At 47.8% G+C, this 25,786-nt stretch overlaps 2 protein-coding genes across 2 annotated transcripts in view; one reads left to right on the top strand and one right to left on the bottom strand.

The window, feature by feature from the left end:
* The window catches only part of LOC146191765 (uncharacterized), a 103,823-nt gene that overhangs the window by 15,728 nt on the left and 62,309 nt on the right, over positions 1-25,786 (bottom strand). Inside the window, exons 16-20 of the mRNA XM_084602276.1 lie at positions 20,969-21,229; positions 14,463-14,620; positions 5,975-6,048; positions 3,277-3,439; positions 2,211-2,625 (exon numbers count right to left, since the gene is read on the bottom strand). Of these exons, the coding sequence (XP_084458402.1) occupies positions 2,211-2,625; positions 3,277-3,439; positions 5,975-6,048; positions 14,463-14,620; positions 20,969-21,229 (1,071 nt within the window). The remainder of the gene's footprint in view (positions 1-2,210; positions 2,626-3,276; positions 3,440-5,974; positions 6,049-14,462; positions 14,621-20,968; positions 21,230-25,786) is intronic.
* Positions 18,898-19,658, top strand: LOC146191766 (uncharacterized). The gene has a single exon (XM_084602277.1). The coding sequence runs from the start codon at positions 18,939-18,941 to the stop codon at positions 19,632-19,634; it is 696 nt and encodes a 231-aa protein (XP_084458403.1). The 5' UTR covers positions 18,898-18,938; the 3' UTR covers positions 19,635-19,658.

Raw genomic sequence — 25,786 nt, 5'->3', positions numbered from 1 at the left:
GCATGTCAGTTCGGGCGTTCCCCAGGGCAGTGTGTGGGGGCCTCTGTTGTTTTTAATCTAAGTAAAAGATTTGGTTCATGTACTCGATCGAGAGGTATCTACAAAATTGTTCGCAGGCATTTGCGTTGCGTTTGAACAAATATCATCTGAAAGTGATAATATCACTGCACAGAAATCTCTTGTAGTGATTGCCAATTGGTGTGTACATTTGGGTATGGAATTTAAGAGGCTGGCCACGAGGATCAGAATGCAGAAAGTTAGCGAAAAATCAAAGTTTAGAAAGATCAGATTCGAAATCTACAAGGCCTTTTCAATCATGCAGCAAAAAACCTGCCGAAAACAGCCTCAAAGTGAGCCTAAAGGTTGTTTTTGTTCTATCAGAATTACGTGCCCGTGATGAAAAATGAACGCACGCACAAACATAAAAAATTCGAAGGACTCTGCAGAGCCACTGGTAGGCACTGATTGGTCACACCAGTCCCGTGGCGGTCGGTATGCCCCGTGAGTGGCTGCTGGAAAGCGTGCCATTCCTTGCATCGTCTGCTCCAGTCTCATTTGCCCCGTCTCATTCGCATATGCTTTTGTCGACTGCTTGGTAGTTTGCGAATCCGCGGCTCCCGTTCTGCATTTTTCATCAATCCATCTACTGCATAAGGCTTCGTCTGTGTGCTAGAGATGGAGTGTCGCGTGGTATAGAAGTATAAGAGAGACAACCTCGGCCAGGGGTCGCTGCGCCGCTCTGTGCGCAGTACCCCTCTGAACACCTTGGCAAAACCTTGGACTATTTTTTTCTGGTATTGCAGCCAAAGATACAGACCTGATAATGTATCAGCTCATTGCACAGCAGAATATATAACCCCCTTCATAAATTCTGTGAATTGTGGTCTAGAATATTATGACATTACGGAAATACTCCACTATTATTACAGCACGATTTTACTACAATACAAGCCAGTACAACGTTAGTGTAATGCATTTTCAAATCAGTACAGTATGCCGAGCAAACGCGATTGCTGTGCCATCTGTCGATAATCTCCTAAATATTTGCCGGACGGGCCACTGTCCACAATAGGATGCATGAGCACCAGTGCAATGTAAAGAGATATCGATGTGCACTTGGTACATTTATTTGCCTTTCTTGTGTAGATAGTTTCATGAATTTACCTTGTCGCTTTTTCCATGCCTTTTTTTTTTATTTTTCATAGCTACCTGTACCGCTATCGCCTTTTTTTCTTTCCTTTGAACTATGCGCATAGCAATAACATCTAGCAGGATGCAGGAAAAGGCTTGCAGACTTATATTTGGAGTCAACCTTTTGCACAGCGAGGCCCATGAGTTTGAGGGTCAGCTTATATTCAGAGCCAAGCAATCGATGATAGTCTGGAGCCCCCCACTACGAACACTGTGCATAAACACAGAACATGCGCCGCTTCAGGACCTTAAAGGGCCACTGTCCAGGGAAGGCCCTTTTAAGCAAAGGAGCCCAGTGTTTCGATCAGGTACCGGAGGTAGTCTGTGCAAAATGCTACAGTGACACGCGCGCCGCAAAGCATCGAAAATGCAATTCAAAGCTCACTCATGCTCTCCTTTGAGAAGCCAGCTCCCCCGTTTCCTGCGCTGGCCCGACGGGCCACAATAATGACGTACGTACCGCGAACGACGTCCATTGGTCCGTCTCGCTGACTGACGGGAGAAGGATGGGTGTCTACCGCTCACTGCGCACTTTTCCCTCGCCACGGCCAGACTGAATCCAGCGGCGCGCGCTCCCTCGGCCGTTTTTGTTTTTCTTTCGCGCTCGCGGAGTGCCACGCCCCACCTCCCGCCAAACGTGGAAGAGGAAGGGGAATTTGTCTTGCGGAGGCTAGACGACCTCGGGCAGGAGAGTGAAAAACCTTTGCGAGGGAACGGAAGGAGAGAAGCATGACAGAATCGGGTGATTGCGGTGGCTGTAACTGCGTTATTAGTTACTCTTTTCAAAAACATTTTGCTGCCTTGCGTCCTAGGGACGAAGTCTCACAGTTACCGGGGAAGAAAATATTTTCGACCGGAGGGTGGACAGTGGGCCTTTAAGGGGACTGTAAAATAGGAAGCAGCCATGATCCCCATAAGGCTACAAGAGCGCCATGTCTATGAAGATAAAATAGTAGAGTCCTTTCAACTTGGCAGTGACAAAGTTCACCTGTAATCGCCTCAGAAATCAGTTGCAGTACCTGTGCCAGCAGGCGGTAAATGAAGACTGGCTTCTTCTGTCCAAACCGGTATACTCGGAAGATGGCCTGCACATCATCCGTAGGGTTCCAGGAGGCATCCATGAGCACCACGCGGTTGGCGCCCACTAGGTTGGTGCCCAGTGAGCCGGCCTTGGTCGAGATGAGAAATAGGCGGCCACGGGGGTTGTCTTCGTCGTTGAACATTTCGATCCAGCGCGTGCGTAGGTCCACTGAGGTGGAACCGTCCATGCGGAAGTAATCTATGCCCGCAACCCAAGTGTTGTGGCAGTCGCGCCACGGGTCTGAGGGGTCCACCAGGGCCGTCTCCGGGTCCACTAAGGTTGCGCGCTCGTCGCACTGCTCGAGCAGCTTCTCCACCATGTTCAGCGTCAGCAGGCTTTGGCTGAACAGGATTCTGCAGCAAGGAACAGGGAATGCCACATGTCCACAAGTTCCCGCATGCTTGCCTTTGGGTTTATAGTGCAGCTGCTTTGCAAGTGTTTCAGCAGCTCAGTTAGCTCAACTTCCAAGGAGTGGCAGCACATGTTGACTCTTCCAGAAAATGCAACGGTGTGGTGCACTTGTGCATGCAAATGTTTTAAATGCCCTCACTCGTGGAGAGAGAGACAGAGCGCGTTAACTGCTACCGCAGTTAGCTTGAGCAAGGCCAAGTAGTCATTGCTGCTTCAACTTGTATACCCTCCTACAGCATCCAATGTCAGTCGTCAGCAGCAGCAAGGCCATGCTTGTCCTGCTAAAGAGACCTAAGTAGCCGTGTTCCGCCTTCCAAACTTTGAAATTGCCAAGACAGATGGCGCACAAAATGCAACACGAACTGAGCCACATCTTGGACAAAACCATTTTGGAGAGATGCTTTCCATCGAAAAGGACAATAAGGTGACTATAGCGCAAAGTTTTCAATTCACACAGAATTAAATTCTGCCACAGAACTACTAACAGCTTTCTTTGCAGTGCAAAGGCCTCGCGCTGTTACTAGAGACAGTAACACTGCAGTGTAATGCAGTTTGCCTCTGCAGTACATATGACAATGCACGAAGCAGCTTACACTTTGTCCCCGATGGCATCACATTCCTGGAGGATGTTGTACAGAAGAGTCATCTTCCCACTGATCTGCAGCTTCTCCATGTCTTCTTCAGACAAGTACTGGTCCCACCATTCCCTTTTTTGCGGCGCAGGTGGCGGCGTTGGTGGCTGCTCGTCTGGGTTACCTGTTTGAGAGGTAATGGCATGCTACAGCTTAAGTCCTAAATGACTTTTTTTCTTATTCTTGGTCCAATCTGAGTGGAACTTTTCAGTCTTGATCAGATTTTCATGCCGATTTCAAATCTGTACATGGATTTTTTATAGCTACACTGGATCAGGGACAGCCAAAGTTTAACAATATAATTAAAAGGCACTTCTTACGGAATGTTTTGGCGATTTCGCTTCGCCAAACACAAAAAGTATGTGCATAGACTCAATGCCGAATACATGCTCTAAGGGGTGATGCTATTTTGATTCATTTAAAAGCAACTTATAGGCACGGAAACGAACCAACTCTTACTTTTTACACTTTTGTTTAACTATGTCTCATTACCATGGTAATTTGTAATTAGTACAATTGCACTAGAGCAATATCAATAGCATCATCCCCTAGATCATTTTAATACAATTATAATGAGATCTGATTTGTCATGTAACTTAAAAGCAACACAGAAAAAAGCCCCATAAGGCTGAGTGTGGTGCACGGATCCAAAATTTCAGACAACTAACATTTTAGAATGCAGCTACAGTATGTGAATGACATCAACGCGTAGCTCTGTTCTTCTAGAGAAAGTTTATACTAAATATGTGACAGTACCATCCCCCGAAATTGCAAAAGCTTGTCACAAAGCCATGTAACACCTCTAGAATCGGCATGAGAAACTACATTTATCCCTTCACATGCCTGTTACAGTGGCCTACAAGGTAAAGAAAACTTAAATTGTGCAGTAACATGGCATCACCATCTTAATAAACTTGCACAAGGTTTAAGGCCAATACACAGTGGCATATGTTTCTCAAACTGAGCTAATAAAATGGTCACTGTTCCATAATGAAACTTTGCTGTACAGCAGATACAAAGCCGCACTCGGGGTCCTTTGGTGGAGCAAAAGCTTCTATTCACACTCCATTGCTGCTTACTTGCGTACTCAGTGACAAAAAAAACCATTTCGAACTTGTTCATGAAACTCGCAGTTGAGGATCACCGACAACGGCGTGCTGTCAGGATCGCTTGTCAGAAGTGATGTGATGAAAAAGAAAGCTGTGAACGGGGGCGTGGGTGGAGTTGATCATTACCAACTGATCAGTAGAATATATCCATGCTGTCTTGGATGCGCCAGGAAGCGCTCGGTGATGATTCTATGCTGGTGCTGGAGCTAGGCTGAGAACATGCCCCATTGCACGCAACATGCGACCCGGGCTGCATGCCTTTGGCCCTCATTCTTTAGCGGTGCGTTCCCCGGACGCTTTCTTTTCTTTATCTGCTCCTGACACGTATATGTCCGAAAGATTAGTGCCGACTGCGACGATTGATACGATTGCAAAAGCAGGAAAGAAACATGCATGGCGGCAGCCGCAGCGGCGAACCAAACAAAAAAGAAAATGGCGCCAGTCGTGGTGACTAATGGGAAGCGCCAGATGCGGGGCTCGCCTCATGATCGCGCGCGCCAGCCAATCAGCGGCCTGAGAAAGGCTTTCAGAAAACCTACGAGGGCAGTCACCATTTTGACATACTGCAAAATTTACACAAAGAAACAAGGCGATGATCAGCCAACTGCTGTGCCCATGGCGCGCGCGGCAATTTTAAGCAAATTTTATTTCTTCTAGGCCATTTCGTGGCTCTTGTGGCGTTCTAAAGGTCAGTTTTACTGTATTTCCTGATCGAATTCAGCGCTGATATTTTTAGGACAGGCGCCTGAAGATACAAATTTCCCGAAATCCGTTTTTATCAAAATCAATTTTTTTGTCCATCTTTTTTTACTACTATTCTAAGATTACTAAGAAACATTTCTGCATGCAAGATCAATGGCTTGGCAAACCCTCATTAAATAAGCTCCTCTTTGGTCTCAGTAACTGTTTTTTCCACCCTCCTCACATATCGCGCTGTAATCCTTTGCTGCTTCTAAATAAAACTGGGGTAGACGGCACAGTTCAGAAACGCAGATTGTTGCGACAGAGAAATCTTGGAGAGCCGGGCATACAACACAATGTCTGTCAAAAACGGAACAAGAAAGCTCCGAGGTATATCGCAGAACTTGTGTGAATGCCTCTGCCACGAAGAGTTAGAACCCCAGGAGTTCTAATAGATGTACAGGGTCGTACGCTCTCAGGGTGAACACGTGAGGTGGTGGTCGCTCTCTTCGAAGCACTGCTGCACGCTACGCGGCTGCCCATCGCAGCAAAGTAGTGCAGGTACAGATGGACCTGGAGGCGGCGTTTCTCATTAGCTGCCGCTTCACAGTCGGGTCAAGCGCAGTGGAGCTCTGAAGAGAACGGTCACTACACGAGAGGAATAACATATGTGGCCGAGTTCAACTGCACAAGTTAAGCAAGGCCTTTTTTTTTTATACCACATTCATTCTTATCAAAGCCTGCATCGAGAGGAAGCACAGCAGGTCAATTTCACAGCATCGGCAAAAAGCAGCAAACACATATTAGTCATAGCAAAGCACACAAGCATGCAAACATTCCAAGGGCAGAAGACTGTGCTCCGAACAAACCTCGGCTCCTTGTTTTCCATGTAGATATGACTTCGTCCCCACTGCTTTCATCCTCTTTGTCTTCTTTTTTATCCCTGAAAGTGTAAAACAGCATTCACAGCCATTATTGACCCTATTTTGAACCTAGGCGCAGTTTTTTTTTTCTCGTAAAAAACATCATGAACTGCGTACTGAACATCAGGCCGACACACCATGCGGAGCGACTGAAAGACAGCCCCTGTTCTCTGCTTATATTGACAGACTTCGGGTACCAGGCAACACTCTGCTGGTGATAATGTTTTTAACAATAAAATCAAAACAAATATTCCAAGCTTAACCTTGATCATTAGAAAGGAATTTGTCAGGAGCACCCAGTGAAGCTTGGGAATGTTACCGCATTGAGGTAAAACGTAAAAGCTTAACGTTCCACTCAATTTCCCAGTTCCTGATGTGCACCGAAAAAAACTTCTCTTAAGATGGCATCACTTGACAAGTGTCCTACATCGTCACGGCATCACTCAATTTTGGCTTACAGAGAATAGAGGAAAGGGGTTCAGGGCCCTTCAAGAAAAGAAATGAAGATCACACAAAAAAAAAAAAAAAAGTGTTTAGAAAGCTACACTTTTTTGGCACAGTCGTGAAGGAGCGTCGAGCAGACAACGGCTTGCTTGCAAACAACATTGACCATGGAATCACTGTCCTGTACTTAATGCATTCCTTGCTGCAATAGATGATAGGCAGCGTTGTGTACTATTGTGTATGCTAAAACTGCTTAGTTTTTTTCTTTCAATTGCAACTGAATGACGAGTCCTGGTCGCCACTGCCCGATGACATTAAGGACAACTTACTGACATCAAATAGTATTTTCCACATGGTGCTGTACATGAAAGTGCGAAACGCGTGATACACCTCGGCAAAACTGCAGCGGGTGCGTGAGGCTTGGCTGCACGGCAGTGTCGTCATGTGATGTCACTCAAAGCACTGCTCTCCGGGGCCCGCATGGGGGGATCCAATTTTGATTGAAGTCTTTTGCTTATTAAAATTTATTGTATTCGTGTTGTAAAAAATGAGATCGCGCACTGTGATGACCAAACCTCAAGCAATATAAACCAACCATTAATTCAGTACAGTCGTAGCTGCCCTTTAATGTTTCCTTCCCGACAGGCAAAAAAACCCAATTTTATTTTTTGTTATTCAATAATCGATTCCTTGCTCACTATGCACACGGGGGAGGACAAACAGCAAAAACATGTACACAGAAATAACGCAGCTGACCTCATCAACAATTTGGAACACACTAGCAGCAAACAAAGTGCCACGATTCTATGCTCCACAACTTGAACGTCAAGTTAGACTAAAAGCTTCTGAATATTTTGCCTTGATACCTTCAAATAAGGAGTCTGCCACTTTGATGCGGACCACCACAGCCACTAGTTTGGAGTCTGCATTCAGTGAGCAGCGCATTTCTGCTCTATATCTTGTGCCCAGCCTTTCTGATCCTATGCCTGCACTGATAAACTTTGTGGGCACTGGTGAGCAGGGACTTCAGGGAGGGTGGACGACACTCAAGGATAGCATTTTCCACTGACAGTTTCCTTCACGGGCTTCTGCCAGTAGCTCATGTTTTCTCTTGGACAATGCTGGGGCTACCTGAATTTCAAAATGTTAGCAGCAAGCTCTGCACGGCTTTCGAACTGGAAAGAACATTTTTTACGACTGGCACTTTCGTGGCGTCACCCCCGTAACACTTCAAGAATGCCTTTGTCTGACAAAGGCTTGAAGTTCTTATTAAAAAAGAGGCTCAGTGGCGAATTACCTGCTTGCTTTCGCAGCAGAACCATTAGAACGGCTCATGTGGTTCTTTGTAGCCGGACAAGCTTTCTAATAGCTCGCGACGGCTTGTGGCATCTGCCTCACTTGCTATCGCTCTCCACCAATGATTCAAAATGCTGGAAGAAGGTGCTATGTCATGTGCACAGGGCAATTTTCCCATTTAAACCTTCCCATCGCTTGCATCTCGTTTAAAGTATACGGTCAAACCAACTTACAAAAATATTGAAGTGCCATGGAAATATTGTTGTATAACCGGGTTAGGCCGAAAAAACAAAGAAAACACTATAAACTACACATTTAATGAGGACGAGGTAGCGTTTTGTGTTTTAGCGGGAAGAAACTCTTAATCCGTAAGCGTTGTCTGTTTCACGGCAATCTGGCCGACATCTTTCTGCAGGGCATCCAACTGCTGAACATAGTGCAGGAGAAGGTTTTTAGCAAAAACAAAGTCCTGCTCAAAGCCTCCTGGTGAGATGCAACCTGCACAGGTTCTGGTCCATCATCGTCATCGCTACTGTTGCCATCCTCCGCGCCAGTGACTGCTGTGACGATAGCCTCGTCTGTGAGCTCTTCATCTGTTGCAACTGTATCGTCGGCATGTACAAATTCCTCAAGTCCCGACGCGTTGCCGTCACTACCGCTCACTGTGGACCAAAGTTTGGTCATCGTTGTGTCGGCAGGAGCTTCGTGACCTTCCGTGTTGCCGGCATCCCCAGCAAAGCCAGCTCTCCCGAAGCAGTTCATGATGGTGAAGAAGCTTACGAGCCCATGCTACAAAAATTAACTGCACCGCCATCAGGAGTGAGATCTTCAAGTCTGGCGCCGGTCGGCGTTCTCGGAAAATCCAGGGCCAGCAAGATAGCGGCAACAATGATCGCACACTAGGAGAACCACACTAGAAAGACATGTGCACGAACGCTGCAGCATGCCTGCTACAAAACGTGCAACAGCGAAGCGGGGGCCTGGACAAAGCAATAGGGGAGGATCGTGCGTGGTCAGCACACCCTCAGAATGGACAGCTCCACCGTGCAGAGGCAGAGAGGACGTGAGTTCCCTAGGACACGGACGGCCTCGAAAGGAAGCGCCTAAAGCTCTCCCTCTTCCTCCGCCTGAGGAAGCGCTTTGTCCTCCCCCACGTTTCCGCGGCATGCAAGCTTCCCCGCTACAACCGGCCAACGCATTCGCTCAAAAGCGCTCTATTTGTTCCTTTTTTTTTTATTGTAGCTCCATCGGTGTTGTCGGCGTATCCGCGTACGCGAGCTTTTGTGGTCGCTGCGTTTTCGTTGAATTTCGATGACCAATAATAATATATGAAATCATTGTAATAAGCGGTTTATTTTAGCATAGAACACATGACAAACCTGACGGTGCAACGGCTGCCCATTGTTATAGCCGATATGCAGTAGAACCCCAATGATACCATTACGGCTGATAACGAATTTTAAATGCTTTGAACGGACTGCATTGTATAGAATATGTTAAGATTCGGGGTGATACGAACAGTTTCTGAGCCCGCCGCGGATGATACGAACGCGCAAACCAGCGGTGCATGCGAGCCGGTCGGTGCGGCTGGTCTCAAAAGGGGAACATACCCGCCGCGGCCGCCGCTGACTCCTCTCCACCCCCCGCCACAGATGATACGAATGTTGTACAAACGCGCAAGCCGAACTCAGAGGGAGAAAGGGTACCTGCCGCGGCCACTGCCTTTTCTCTCCACTCCCGCTAGCCTTACGCTAGCCACCCTAACCTCACCTCCCTTTCGTAAACTGTAGCAACTCGATGAGCCAAGGATGGCCAAGGAGAGTCAAGTGCCCGGCCGTGTAGCGTCACCTCTTTGCTGATAGCTCATTGGTCTATTGAAAAGTTGTCTCGCCGGCTGCTCCCGGGAAGCATGTGCCGCTCGCCTGGCTGCCGTCGCTGCAGTTCTCGTTCTCCATTCGCCGCGACGTCCGCCGCAGTTTTCCGTTCGCCGCTGTGATGTCTGCCAGTTTTCTGTTCGCTGCTTCTTTGTGTGTAACTTCGCTGTGACGTGAACTGCCCAAACGTAATAAGAATGCACGTGTTCGCTGCTGTCGACATGTCGCGGAAGTGTAAAGCCCTCTCTTTTAACCTTTTCGCTATCATGAACGTATCGGTATGTTTTCGCGCTCTCTCTGGCCCCCCTGCAGTGTCACTGACGTTACGGTACGTTCTCTATCGTACATCGAAGCTGGTGCGCTTGGACAGGCTGCGCCATCTGTCAAATCTTTCTACAAGTTCGTATTTTTGCCCCGCATTGTGTTGGTACGTATATACTGAAGAGTATGGAGTGACCGCGCCCACCCCCGCCACCTTCTTTGCTGGGGGGCGTGGTCGCTACGAGCGTGCTGCTCTATCGCGCTAAGCGATCATTCAGCACGCGCGTTTCGTGGCACACGCGTGCGGTTACGGGTTCGAGGGTTGTTCTGCCATCTGCCGCAGGTTTGCAGGTTTTAATTTTTATTCTGTTGGAGTGTCTGCTACGACGCGTCACTTTCTGGGGCTCGCGTGATTGCCTCTCCAATAGGTCGACATATGACTCGATGACTGCTTTCGCTCTCTCTTGTCGCGCGCTTGGTTGCGACTAACAGCGGCAAAGGAGGTTGTTTCAGCCTCTTTCCATCTCCCTCTGTCATCTTGATTTCACAATGTGCCATTTATCTGTTTTGCGGGGCACTGAAAGTGCGCCCAGAAACCCATTTACTTCTGCTTTATTGATTATGCGAAAGCGTTTGACTGCGTAGATCACAGCAGATTGTGGCAAGCTCTCCAAGAGATGGGAGTTCCAATTTACCTCATCTGTCTCCTCAGGAACCTTTATGAAGGTCAAGAGGCCACAGTCAGAACTGGGCATGGTCTTACTGATTGGTTTCCGATTGAGAAAGGGGTGAGGCAAGGCTGCATACTGTCGCCCTGCCTATTTAACCTATATGCGGAGTGCATCATGAGGAAGGCCGGTCTGGACGAGTCTTCAGCTGGAGTGAAGATTGCTGGAAAACGTATCAACAACCTTAGATATGCGGATGATACCACTTTAATGGCAGAAAGTGAAGTGGAACTCAAGAGACTTCTGATGCGCATACAAGAAGAGAGTGAGAAGTTTGGGCTCAAACTGAACATTAAAAAGACGAAGATCATGGCGTCTTGCCCTATCAAGTCCTGGAGCATCAATGGACAAGAAGTGGAAGCTGTGACAGATTTTCTGTTCTTGGGCGCCAAGATTACCTCGGAAGGAAACTGCAGCCATGAAATTAGGAGACGCCTGCTTCTGGGAAAGAGAGCAATGGTTAGCCTTGACCGCCTAGTAAAGAGCAGAGACATTAGTCTGCCAACCAAGATCCGTATAACCCGTGCTATGGTCTTTCCAGTTGTGATGTATGGATGCGAGAGATGGACTGTGAATAAGGCTGACCGCCGAAGAATTGACGCGTTTGAATTGTGGTGCTGGCGAAGACTCTTAAGAGTCCCTTGGACTGCCAGAAGATCAAATCAGTCGATATTGTTGACCATAAACCCTGACTGCTCATTGGAGGGTCAAATTCTAAAGTTAAAGCTCAGCTACTTTGGTCATCTGATGAGAAGAGAGGAGTCGCTGGAGAAAGATTTGATGTTGGGAAAGGTTGAGGGTCGCCGGAGAAGGGGTAGGCAGCGAACGCGATGGTTAGATGGCATTCTCGAGGCATTGCAGATGAAGCTATGTGATGTTAAGAAGATAGTGAGAGACCGGAAAGCGTGGCGTGACATGGTCCATAGGGTCACGAAGAGTCGGACACGACTGAACGCCTGAACTGAACTGAACTGAAAGTGCGCCCTCCCTGCGAGCTGTTACTTTCGGATGGCTGACAGCGTGGGACCTTCGACTGCAGACTGGAGCGATGGCTCTTTTGATTATAAATACCAGTCAAGCTCGGATTCGGTCTCTTATCCCCATTTATCTAATTTATAACCAGGCTGATGATGATGTTAATTAACAACCCCTGCAGAACACTGAAATGTGCATATTCTGTTGACTATTTTATTTGTATAGCAATCATAATAAAAATAAATCTCTATGCTCATTCCCTGAAACCAAGACGACACTGGGGGTGCGTCACGGCCAGAAACGCCCGACAGCGATGGGGTTAAGGAGAAGCTTGATGTGCTGAAGAAGGTTGACGAAAACCCAAAGAAACGTGTCGACTTAGCAAAAAAGCTAAGGTTAGCATCGTCGACTCTCTGCACCATTTTTGGTCATCATAAAGAATGCGCAGCACTTCAGTGTGAATATCAAGCAGGCAGAAACGGCGACCCATGTCAAGCTGAAAAAGGTCCTGCTGACTTGGTTCTGCGAAGTGACAGCGGCCGGCGTCAACGTGGATGGCAAGGTGCTGTGTGAAAAAGCCGACCGCATCGCACTTTCGCTTGGAATTGAAAATTTTCAAGCCTCTGGAAAATGGCTGCACCGGTTAAGAGAGGCACGGACTTGTCTACTGGGTTGTCTCAGGTGAAGGCGAAAAAGTGGAAGAGGCCGCTGTCGACGAGTGGCTGAACACGCTGCCGGCACTGATTTCGGAGTACGCGCCACGTGACATATTTAATGCCGAGGCGGGCCTCTTCTTCAATCTTCAACCATAAGGGAGTTTGTGTGTGAAAGGCCACGCATGCCAGGGCAGCCAAAAAAGCAAGGAGAGAGTAACAGTACTCTCTTGCTGCAATTCTGATGGATCCAAGAAGCTCCAGCTTACCATCATCGGTAAGTCGAAGAAACCGAGGTGTTTCCGATCGGCGGAACGTTTGCCTGTCTTTAACAAAGATAACCGAAAGGCGTGGATGACAAGTTTTTTTCCGAGAGTTCTTGACAAGCCTTGATCGCGAAATGGTGTCAAGAAACCGGAAAATTTTGCTTTTCATGGACCAGTGCTCTGTCCACCCAAAGGAAACTATGATCAATAATGTGAGAGTCAGGTTCCTACTGGCAAACACTTCCAGCCATCTGCAGCCACTGGACGCTGGGATAATTCGAAATGTAAACAATTTTGAAGGACTTCTAGTGATGCGTCTGCTGGCGAAAATTGACCGTAAAGAAGACAACTTGCGAATCAGTCTCTTGCATGCTTTGCACTTTCTAGCCATGTCGTGGGATAATGCAACTGCAGAGACAATCTCGAACTGTTTTAGAAAGTACGGATTTGCCATCGGACTTGATGCGGCTTCGGCGAGAAATTATCAAGAGACAGATGACCTCGTGATTGATGGCTGGAACAGCCTGGAAACTCAAGCTCTGGCTCGAGACTTCGTTACCGCAGACGAAAACATTGTGACCTGCGGGCTAAGGTGTACTGAAGACTAAGTCAGCGAAGCAGATGATGGTGAACATGTGCCTGACAGTGATGTTGAAGACGCCGACGAGTGCGATCAACCGCCGTCAACAGCAGGTACTCTTCACGCTCTGGACGTTCCGTGCCGTGCTCTAAGTGCTGGAAGCGTGAGTGACGAAACCGTTGCATGATTTTATGCATTTCAGGTGGGGCTTGTCCGCAACATCAACACAAAAAAGTGCAGAGAAGCATTACGGACTTTTTCAGCCGACGCCATAATAAACTTTGGTTCATTTTTGTGCGCAATACTCGAGATTATACTGTATTGTTAGAACCAGTATTGTTGTAAGTGGGTCTGACTGTACTTGCGAAAAAATATTTATGCTGCATGCTTTTGTAGCTTATGAAACTTTTATATGCATTAGGAGACACGCGAAATGCCTTTTGCCTCTACCACTGAGGTGCTGCCATTGCTTTGACTATCACGGTCCCTATAGCGTGTACACACAACTCGCAACATGCCATCGTCCTGCTGCGCTTCTCAGAGTTTCCCAATTAAATCGCAGTTGACCGCATTTTTGTAGGCAATACCATTGGCAAAACAATATTCTGCTAAACTTGATGGCAAACATCGAGGCAGCCAGTTTGGAGCAGGATGGAGCAGGGAAAGCAGTTTACAGTAGAATGGAGCAGCACTTGCACCCCTGCACGATTAATGTGGCCGCTTATACACAACTTAATGTGGACCGAGGCTTAGTCAAGCACTTTCAGGCTTTTCGTTTATGACCGCTAACAACCTATAACATAAACTTTGGTTGTGTTCGATAAATAAAAGTCACATGTCATGCTTCACTGACATAAAAAACAATAAACCAAACCAAACAATAAAAACAAAGCCTCCTACCTACAGATAACTAACTCAGTCACTGCCACTTGCGCTAAAGAAATTTCTCAGCTCACTCAGTGAGCGAGTCCAAATGACACCAGGTGAGTGCCGCGTCGAGACGGGTGATTGAGTCCAAACGAGTTGTGAGGGGAAGTGAGTGAGTGAGCCCAGATGAGCCGCGGGTCGAAGTGTGTCGCGAGTCGCCGCAACGACTGGTTGAATCTCGACGAGTCACGAGCTGGAGTGAGTTCAATTGAGTTGCGAGTCTAAATGAGTTTAGGCTCATGAGTTCTGTGAGCCCGAGCAAGTGCGAGTCTATTTTGAGCGAACCAGCGGCTTGACCAATATTTTGTGAACGAGCCAGGGTGAGCCCTCGTGATTTCGCAAGATCTGCAGAAAGTGGTGAAAAAAAAAAAAGGCATCACTGCGTAGCATGCTGCGCTACTTTAAAACGGGAAGCAAAAAAGTGACAAACTTTTGTTGCTTGGAGCGGGTGGTGCGAGTGGAAGGCCCCTCCAGTTTGTCCAAGCAGACCACCTCATCATCATCATCACCGCCACTGGCATCGTTTGTCTCTGGGGTGCTCTTCTCCGAATCTGTTCCATCATCGATGAAGGAGGCCATTTCATCACTCTGGAAAGACGAACAAAAATTCCAAGAACGGTTATGATACTCCTTTATGCAAAATTTGAGCGCAGCTATTAAAGTGTTTTCGAGATATGTTAAGGCAAAACATTTGACAGATGCTTGTATCTATGCACATGCAGTTACAAAGCACTATTTTTTTTATGAGCCAAAGAGAAAATCTCCAAAGAAGAGAAAGAGCCACAAGGGAGCGGCACACAGCTTGCAACTCTCTTTTGCTCAAGTACACCGGCAACAACACCGAGGGCGACACGACTCGACCACCAATAGGTGCATAAAGGCTGTGATCAAAGAGAGAAAGAGAAAAAAAAAGTGATGTGACTTGCAATGTGCAGAACACATTGATAATGTGGGTTTTACAGACATGAAAAGATGGATCTATGAGCCTGCTTTATGCAGCTCTTACAGCAAAAGCTGTCATAGGATTCGTCAAGCCCTGTACAGCAACATTCTATCATGGGATCTACAGCGAACGAACTTTAACTACTTGGCAAATTAATTTGTTCACCACCTGCCACAAACCACACGCAGTTAAGTTGAACTGAGTTGACTTATATTTAATAGAGCCGCCACATGCCAACTGTGGAAATCCCCTCCCCCATTGCAGGCGATGGAAAGTTTGAGGGAGAAGAGAGAAGAGGGTGGAAAGAAACGCGTCACGGCCCAGTGGCCTAGCATTGAGAAATGTGCGACCTTAAAACATGGCTACACCCAAGCTATAACAGCTTTCACCTAGCTCTAATAGTAATTTTGCCCTCAATCTCTTCTGCACTCGATTCGGGCCCATTTCCAATTCCTGTGCACGACCACTCCGGTTCCTTTCTTTATTTGTTTTTACCCTCAAGGCTGAGGGCATTGAAGAGGGGAGTGGATACAAACAAGAAGCTTGTTTATAGGGTGTTTATATTGCTACTCATACAATTCTAGCTGAAGCAGTACAAATGACTTGATGGTCGGTGATGGAGGCAGTAGGCCAGGGAAGGTGGTTCCAGTCCTTTACTGTTTGTGGAATGAATGGGCATGCTGCGCATTTTGTTTTAAAGAAAGAAACACCGGCCTTATGGGAAATCAATTCGGGATGAGACATATGATGAAGGGGGCACAAGATCGATACGCAGCATGGGGTTATGGTACACTATTTTGTGAAAGAAAAAGGAAGAGCGTACTTAAGACGGGAAGCAGGCAACGTTAATTGCTATGTGTCTTTAAAGGCCCACTGTCCACCCTCCGGTCGAAAATATTTTCTTCCCCGGTGACTGTGAGACTTCGCCCCTGGAACGCAAGGCCGCAAAATGTTTTTGAAAAGAGTAACTAATAACGCAGTTACAGCCACCGCAATCACCCGATTCTATCCTGCCTCTCTCCTTCCGTTCCCTCGCAAAAGTTTTTCACTCTCCTGCCCGAGGTCGTCTAGCCTCCGCAATACAAATTCCCCTTCCTCCTCCGCGTTTGGCGGGAAGTGGGGCGTGGCTCTCCGCGAGCGCGAAAAAAAAAAAAGCGGTCGAGGGAGCGCGCGCCGCTGGATTCAGTCTGGACGTGGCGAGGGAAAAGCGCGCTGCGAGCGGTAGACACCCATTATTCTCCCGTCAGTCAGCGAGACGGACCAATGGACGTCGTTCCCGATACGTACGTAATTATCGGGGGGCCGTCGGGCCAGCGCAGGAAGCGGTGAAGCTGGCTTCTCAAAGGAGAGCATGAGAGAGCTTTGAATTGTATTTTCGATGCTTTGCGGCGCGCGTGTCGCTGTAGAATTTTGCACAGACTATCTCCGGTACCTGATTGAAACACTGGGCTCCTTTGCCTGAAAGGGCCTTCCCTGGACAATGGCCCTTTAATAGATGCTACGCTAGCAGTGGGTTTATAGCTCTGAAGGATGAAGCGAGCAGAGTTATTTTGCACTAATTCGATGGCGGTGATGAGATGGTTATCCGTGCTGTGATCCCAAATGGACGCAGCCTATTCTAACTTACTGCGAACTAAGGATTTATAAAGAAGTTTCAATGAGACAGAAGCAGAGGAGAAGTTATGACGAAGATAACCAAGAGCGCGATTGGCTCTGTTAAGGGGGGATGCGGGGATCAGATCGCGAAAATCACGGAAAAAAATCGATTTTTGAAAAGTGCGCTTTTCGGAATCTACAACATTATTTCTATGTTGTCCTGAAATATGTCACCAAAAAACAAACTCTAAGTAGTCTAAATAAATATATTTATCGGTGCCGGCGTCGAGATATTCTTCCCAAACCGCGAAAAAGCAGCCAAGTTCAGGGCATAACTGCTTGACTTTCCCGCCACGGAGCGCCGCCATTTTGGCATCGTTGGAAAGCCCGACTCTTCAGCTCTTTGTCCCAACCCCTCCCTTCCTTCTCCGCCAGCTAGCAAGCGCACAAAAAAGGAATATCCGCAGGACGGCAGCACGAAGCAGCCAATGAATACCGCGCCCCGATTGGCTCTGCGCCGCGACGTGTTGCTAGGCGCTTCCTCATTGTCCGATGCCGCGGCAAGATAACCAGCGCAAGGAGCGTCTGCTTTGTTCGCCGCTGGAAAGCAATTCTTTTTCTTGCGTTTCGAGTCTTCGACCACGTGCAATGGATCAGCGAACGTTCGAAAAGAAGTTCCGGACAAAGCATGCTTATGGGAAGCGAAAACGCAAGCCTGTTACAGCAAGGAAGAAGCGGCGATCATCAACAGGTGGTTCTACCGAGCCGAGCGTCCGTTCGGAATCGGCGGAGTACGCGCCCAGCGTGCTACGCGATCTCTCTCCCAATGTGCTGTGCGATCTCATGCCGAGTCGGGCACCAGCCAGCGATTGTGAGAACAACCAACAACGTGCTGCGCTGTCGAGGCACGGGTGCAATGTTACTTCACCAGCGACGATCGACATGCCAGTGAGCATCGCCGCACACGTGCGTCTCGCCGTGCACGGACGTGCCACTGCAAGTTCGTCGGGTGAGGCACCAGCCAGCGAAGGTGAGACGGGCCACGATTTCTCGCCGTTGAGCCGTGGGCGCAACGTTAATTCGCCAGTGAGGATCGACACGCCAGTGAATGTCACCGTATGCGAGCGTCCCGGCACGAACTCGTCGAGCGAAGTGGTCTTGCAACAGTCATCACCGCCTGACTGCAGAGCAGTGGAGACACGTTTCCACGATGTGTTTTTCAACTCCAAAATGTGTCCACAGCCGACAACCGCGAGTGAAGGCAATCCTATGCCATCGACGAGTTACGGCGATCACGGGTGCACGCTCGCTTCCACGGACTCGCCGGTGGCCGATCATCGCAGTGACGAATATTCACCCAGTGAACGTCGCACTATTCAAGCTCACCTCAGAACACGATTTGTGTCCGCGGAAACGGCAAAGGTGCAAGCATCGAGTGTTTGCGAATCGCTTCGCGCGGTTTCAGCTACGGAGCGCAAGTTTGCGCTGACTGACTCAAGAGAAGATACCATTTCCGCACCTCCAGAAGAGGAATTTATGCTTGTGCAAGTAGCAGCCTTGAACTCGCTGATTAGTTCCATGCTTTGCCCAATATGTCACCAGCCTGGCCTAACTGTGCATCGGGAAACTAAATTAGGGCTAGCTGTGAAGATGGTACTTTCGTGTATTTCCTGTGGTGCCCTCCAATCTGAATGGTCTTCACAAAGGCAGAGTGGTTCTAGAGCCTTTGATATCAACATCAGATCAATTCAAGCGATAAAGAGCATTGGTAAAGGACCAACTGCTCTCAATGACTTCTGGGCCACCATGAATGTTTCACATAGAGGATTACACCACAAAACATATGAAGAGCATCTAAAAAAATCTTTCAAGCCTGCTGCAGAAGCAGCTGCAAACAACATCTTTGCAGATGCTGTAGAGGCAGTGAGAAAGGTGTACACAGAAATGGAAACTACCTTTTCAAGGAATATTACAGTCGTGTACGATGGCACGTGGCTGACACGTGGCCACAGTTCTCACACTGGCGTAGGCTGTGTAATTGAGTTTCATACAGGGCTTGTGTTAGACTGTGTGGTTCTCTCGAACTTCTGCCTTGGATGCAGCAGACAGCCAGCTGAAAGTGACCCCACTTATGCTGAGTGGAAGCAACAGCACTAGTGCCAGAAAAACACTGATGTGAATTCTGGACGAGTGGAGGTGGAGGCTGCACTGCAGCTGTTCAGGCGCTCTTTGAGCAAGAATGATCTCCGGTACACAAACATAGTCTGTGATGGGGACAGGCGCGTGTTCCGCACTCTGTGTGACGAAGAAGTTTATGGTTTTGTGCAGCTCTCCGAAGAGGACTGCATAAATCACGTGAAAAAACGGATGGGTGCTGCACTTCGCTCCCTGGTCAGCAAGGCTAAAAAAGGAGAGCCACTAGGTGGAAAGGGGGGCCTGACACAGCAACTGATGAAAAAACTGACTGACTACTATGGCCTCGCTCTGCGGAACCACTCAGAAGTTGAAGAAATGCAAAGGGCAGTAATGTCGACCTATTATCATGTGACGTCGACGGATGGTGAGCCCCATCATGAGCTGTGTCCCCCTGGCCCCCTTAGCTGGTGCAAACATCGATCAGCAGAGGCAGAAGGACAACCACCACCCCCTCACAAGTACAAGTTGTCACCGAAGGTCGCTGAAGCACTTCTGCCAGTGTACCAGCGCCTCTCAGACCCTCAGTTGCTGGCCCGGTGCAGGGGAGGCAAAACTCAAAATGCGGCTGAGAGCCTCCATTCAGTGATTTGGTCACTATTATCAAAAGACCAGCATGCCTCACTGTTCGCTGTGGAAACAGCAGTGCACGAGGCGATTTTGAAGTACAACTCAGGCAATCTGAGAGCATATTCAAACCTGTGCACAACATTGGGCCTGCGCCCTGGAGCCCTTTCTCTTCAGCGGGCCGCCGAGAAAGACTCTCAGCACATTAAGAAGGCCCACAAAGCCCATCTTTTGAAAGGACAAAGGTCTAAGAAATTGCCTGCTGCCAGAGACATGAAATTTTACAGTGCAGGAGCATTTTAGACAGTGTGTGCCAGTTTGGAACTTTCGAGCTTGTTTTCTGAAAATTTCGTTTTGAACTTACCACCTTGCTTGTGGAAAACGCAGCATCGCAATGGGTGAATGGATTTTTATCCCGTTTGTCTTGTTGTAATTGCTGAAATGTGCTTTACATCAAGACAGTCTCAGATTTGCTTTTTAGGCTCACCATTTTTTTATTACACAGTAATTAGAGCATGATACCTTCTAAACATAAAGAGAAGATCTATAATAAGTCATTTAGGAAAAGAGCAGAAAAGTTTAAAAAAATTTAAGGAGAATCTTGACCTAGACCACACTTCTTAGTAACTATTAAGAACATTTACAGACCCATAGCCCATTTTGCTGTCATGCTAGGCTTTCCACGAGCAAGCACCATTTTACCAACATATAAACGATGGTAAAATTTTGAAACTTTATACCTTTCTGTTTGATGCTATTTCAAGCCAGCCTGCCAAATTTCATTCCTCTAAGTCAAAAAATAAAAAAGTTTGCTCCGATCCCCTCATCCCCCCTTAATTATGGCATTGCATTGGCATATATGGAATGTGAGAGCACAAGAGCTCCACTCGAACAAAAAGACAGCGGTAGTGTCACACATTCGCTATCTGCCGTGGCTGGCCGGTGGCAAAGTGGAGAGAGGGAAATAAATCCCTCTAGTGACCAGAACGTGACAGCACAATTCCAGCATGAAGTGCTTTCCCAATTTAATTTTCTTATCATACTAGATTCAAGGTAATAAACTAGACAACAATTCAAAAAGTGCCTATCCCATGTACAAATATGAAAGATAAATTTGCAACTTAACATGCTTTTATACGCAAATTCACAAAGGGGTAAAAGGTGCCGGGCTGCTGTCATAGCAAAGCAAGAGTTGACAAATACCCACCCTAACAGCGCAGTAAAATCGGTTTCCCTGAAGGCCGTGAAAAGGTTTATAATGAGAACTTGAAAAGCGAGAGCCCAGCAAAAAATAAATATGATTATTTTACCACTAACAGCTGCTCTTGAGATGGACAGGAAAAAAATAATACTTAAGAACTGCTTATGTGCTCCAATGTGCCCATATATTTTTCAAGAGGGGAGAAAAAAAAGAGGGGGGCTACTTTCAGTGGCAGATACAATGGAAATCTAGCAGGTCGATCTGTGCGATCGAAAAGGCGGAACTCAAATCCCTAACTTGCAATATGAAAGACGCTCATATCTCCAAGTGCAACTCCAACGATGTGGATTCAACTCCCATGACCTCATAGCCTGTGCTTACTTGGGTTGTAATGAGCAAATACTTATAATCTCTTATTTTTAGTTTCTCCACCCACCTCCTCCTGCTCTTTGAGCAGATCCCTGGCCGCTTGTCTCTCTGCGCTCAGCTCGAGGAGCAGGGGGTGTGTCCAGATATTGCGCAGCATGTTGAAGTCCCAGAAGAGAGACATCCCCCGGGTGGCCTGTGGGCGGGCGCCCTTCGCCAGGTGCTCCAGGAAATGCCGGTACAGGGACACTTGCACGTCCGAGAGCCGCACGCTGATGACATACTCGCACTTGGGTGGCAGGTACGGAGACAGGGATTCATAGCCACAGCGCTGTAACAAGGAAGAGTGAGCAGAAAGATCAAACAAAAGAGTTGTTGAAACCCACAGAAACCCATGGAGAAACCCTACATTCAGAGTGAAAAAGAGTTTTAACGCAATAGCATTAGAGGTCCCATTCTTCAGAAAATCGGCACGGTGAGCGGAATGCAACAGGAATGCCCTTGGCACTTCCACATGACACACTGAGCCGAGAGCAAGCCACTACACTTAGGCACCTACAAGCAAACACATACCCAACCCAAACAAATACCTAAACAGAGCCCTGTACCACAAGATATGGCCCGCACGATACAAAAGCGAATGTGTCTGGTGCGGGGACACTGCTACACTATACCACACAACATGGGTATACAGGGCTAGCCCCATAATGCCTACAATAGCCCTAATCCTGAGCAGTGGGAGGACCTTTAAGCAGGCTCAGACACTCAGCATCAGCTCATACTGGTGCAGCGAGACAGAGCTGAAGCCGAGGCCAACGGACTCCTGGACCAAGGGCTGCCGACCACTGCTCCCTCACCAACTGTTCCCTACACTCTTTCCCATCAACTCTTCCCTAAACTCTTTCCTAACTCACCACCCCTAACCCCCAATTTTCAGATGATAAAGTCTATCAATCAGTCAAATCTGGCCGGTGGTAGTAGGCAGGTGACATGGCCTTGCACATGAGATCACATGACCAACTCGGGCTTGATTTTTGAGAGTGGAGGGTGAGATCGAAATCTAGCCTATCAGGAATCCAGAGTTAGACATGTTGCCCTAAGGTTACGGAGGTACATTTGTATGGCTTGGTTAAAGCAGGCCTTTACATCTATGTCCGGTGGTCATTCGTACAATGTGGTACCTTAGAACTGTATGCTAATGAGCACGAGCAAGGTAACAGAGGCACAAATTAAAACATCACTGATCAGGTGAAAAGAAACAAGGTGCACTGAGGGGCATGCAGCTTGGGGTGCATTGGAGTCGTATAGGCAGTAAGTATGACATCTGTCAGTGCAAGTCGAAGTTTACGCTTCGAATACCAGAGTTTTCATCCAATTAACGCACAAATATCATTTACATGCAGTTTCCAATTCAGATTGCCACTATGGTTATGCCTAAATATCTGAAATGCCTGTCGTGTGCCACATGTTTACTAACTCGTAATCAAAAAGCAAAATATTTTAATGTGGCAGCGTTAAAGGCCTTGTTATGCAGAAAATCAAGCATCGATTTCAATGGGATTAGCGAAAAATCGTGGGCATGGCAGTGGCAGGTAGTAGCGCGGTAGCTGGCAGCTAACATGGCCGAGCACAGATTCTTCGATGGTTTGTGCAGTTTAACGAGACCACACGATATCAAAAAGTTGGAAAGAGCTGCCAACTCGGGCTGCTCATTTGAGGTGGGAAAGTTTGGTTTGGTTTTGTTTGTGGGGTTCATTCACAACCTTTTGGAGCCTGTTTCGGATAATTGGATAATATGGGTATTGAAAATTTAAAGCGCATTTTCTACAAATCTTATTATCATAATCCAGTTCTCAGATAATATCTTAAGTTTCGATGCCCATGAGAACCGTATCAATGAGATCCTAGTGTATTTGTAGGGAGGGAGTTCCATTATAAATGACTGTAAATATGGTAAAGCGTCTTTCATATTGCAAGTTAGGGATTTGAGTTCCGCTTTTTCGATCGCACAGATAGACCTGCTAGATTTCCATTGTACAGTAGACTCCCGTTAAGACGAACTCGCTTAAGATGAACCCTCGGTTAAGATGAACAGTGGAGGTCGTTTGTTTGGTTCCCCATAGAGTCATGCAAAAAACATCCGCTTAAGATGAACACTTTGCAATCGCTAATCGGTTAAGATGAATTTTCACGGCCAGCCGCACCCCACCCGCGCAGCTTACTCGACCGTCCGAGCAGCGCTTCAGCGGAAAGAAAAAGAAAAAAGCTTTTCAGTGCCACGACCATCTGTGCCGCTGACGCACGCAGACCCAAGCACACCGGCATCGGAAATGCAATTCTACGAAGGCGGAAGAGTGTCGCTGCTCGTCCTCTCCCACCGTTCCCCCGCTCACTCCTTTTGTCCCCGCAGTAGGAGTAGGTTTGCGTTTCGCATCGCACCGGCTGTCTTGGTACGACCTCGGGCAAGGACGAAACAGAGCGCAGAGAGGAAGAGAGAGAGAGAGAGAAAAAAAGAGTATGCGCGGCCTGGCCAGCAAAACTAGCGAAACACGGGAAAAAAAAACGGTGAGAAGAAAAAGCAGCCAATGACGTTTCCCAATGGTGATCACGTGAGTGTCGTCATGCCAGTGCTACCGAGCTCCGCGCCTTTGCTGACCGCCAACGACGGTCACTACGCAGTTCACAGATCCATTGTTCGTGGCGGGTGTGCGCATCGTGTCCCGTAATTTTCTACCAGGCTGTACGCTGTCACCTCGTGGTGTGCGCTGTTTGTTTTCGTGCGCGCCGTGTTCGCCGTGTTGCTACTATGGCTAGTCGGCCAACAACTCGAAAAAAGCCGCTTGAGCTTCGTGAGAAGGCCGAAGTTTTGACTGAAGTTCGCGCCGGCCGGCTTTCAAAGACTGAAATAGCGCGCAAGTTCGGCATCGCGAAAAGTACCGCGAGTGGTATCGTGAAGGACGAAGTGCGGATTACCAGTGCTTTGGAAGATGGTGAGTTTGCGCCGAAGCGGAAGAGAATGCGCACAGCTATGCACAAAGACCTTGAAGACGTTCTGCTTGCCTGGGTGAAGAGAGCGCGCAGTGCGAATTTGCCAGCGAATGGAGTGCTACTGAAAGCTAAGGCGGAAGAAATTGCCCTGCGACTGAATGTCGAGTTTGCATGCAGCGATGGGTGGCTCGACCGTTTTCGGAAAAGGCATGGACTGGCCTTTCGTTGTGTTGTCGGCGAGGCCGCTGCAGTGGATGAAGCGGTCTGCAGCGATTGGAGGCAGAACAAGATGAATGAACTCATGGACGAATATGACCCTCAAGACATATACAATGTGGATGAAACTGCGCTTTTCTACCAGCTACTCCCAAATAAAACGCTCGCATTTGCTGGTGATGACTGTGTGGCGGGCAAACGGAGCAAGCTTCGAGTAACGGTCCTCATGGGCGCAAATATGACTGGGACTGACAAACTAAAGTTGCTGGTGATTGGCAAATCTAAAGCACCACGCTGCTTTAATTAAAAACATAAAAATGCTGCCGGTCCCGTACATGGCTAATTCAAAAGCGTGGATGACGCAGGCACTTTTCGAGCAGTGGCTTCAAGAGATGGATCGCCACTTCCAGAGACAAGAGAAAAGTTCTCATTGTTGTTGACAACTGTCCTGGACACGGCCACGTCGCCGGACTTCATGCCATCCGACTGGAGTTTCTACCAGCGAATACAACGGCGAAGCTGTAGCCTATGGACCAGGGAGTAATAAGTAGCTTGAAGAGGCACTATCGTCGCTCTCTGCTGCAAAGGATGCTGATTTGCATGGAGAGCAGTAAGGAGTACACAGTTAACCTGTTAAGTGCTGTCCACTTACTGACGAGCGCCTGGGAGCAGGTTACTCAAGCCACTATTGCCAACGCCTTCCGCCATGCAGGATTTGTGGCGCTTAGTGATTGCTCAGTGCAGAATGACTGCGATACTACGAATGAGGACCACACTGCGAACTTGGAGGATAGAAGCATTGTTTCTGCGCTGAGCAGTAAGGGTGTGTTCATTGACATCAGTGCGTATGTCAGCATTGACGAAAGTGTGGAAACGTGTAGGGCTGACACACTGGACGCTCTGATTGAAGAAGTGCTTGACCTACCATCGGAAACTGCTGCTGAAGATGACAGCTTGAATGTTATGCCTGAATCTGCACTAGTTACCTGTGATGCAGCTGATGCCTGCCTAGACACTTTAGTGCAGTTTTTTTAACAGTGTGAAGGCAATGAAGGGTATCTTCAAAAGTTAAGCGAGATGTCTGCTTTTGTAGCAGGCCGTCGACTTTCACGACAGACACAAAAAAATATAACAGACTGGGTAGCAGTCAACAATGCCTGATGCCTTACTACTGCAAAGTGTAGTAGACAATCATTAGTCCAATAAATGCTTGTATTGCAGTTTATTTTCCTGAAAGGCCATTTTATTCATTTGTTCTCATATACGAGGTATTTGGACACGCTCTGCATGCTCAAACATCATTTTTGGAATCACTCCTGATTAGACGAACTTCTGATAAAACGAACAATTTTCATGGTCCCTTGGAGTTCGTCTTAAAGGGAGTCTACTGTATCTGCCACCGAAAGTAGCCCCCCTCTTTTATTTCCCCCCTCTTGAAAAATATACGGGCACCTTGGAGCACATAAGCACTGCAGCGAAGCGCATCACGCGGTGAAACTGCACATGACCAGCGCACAATATCTGTGCAATGGAAGCAGAATGTGGATGCACGCAAGCGATATACGTAGGCGTCAGACCGACGTGATACCATCCCAAAATAAAAGAGCAAGGAAACGGCAAACAGCGCCGAAGCAGTACGACTGGCTGATGGACACACCCTATGCAACTGAGCTTTATTTCAGAA

This window comes from Amblyomma maculatum, chromosome 4 (genome assembly GCF_055883805.1).
Source record: "Amblyomma maculatum isolate TAMU_Amacu chromosome 4, ASM5588380v1, whole genome shotgun sequence".
Classification (NCBI taxonomy): Eukaryota; Metazoa; Arthropoda; class Arachnida; order Ixodida; family Ixodidae; genus Amblyomma; species Amblyomma maculatum.
Note: the sequence above shows the minus strand (reverse complement) of the source record. Positions and strands in the feature narration are given on the sequence as shown.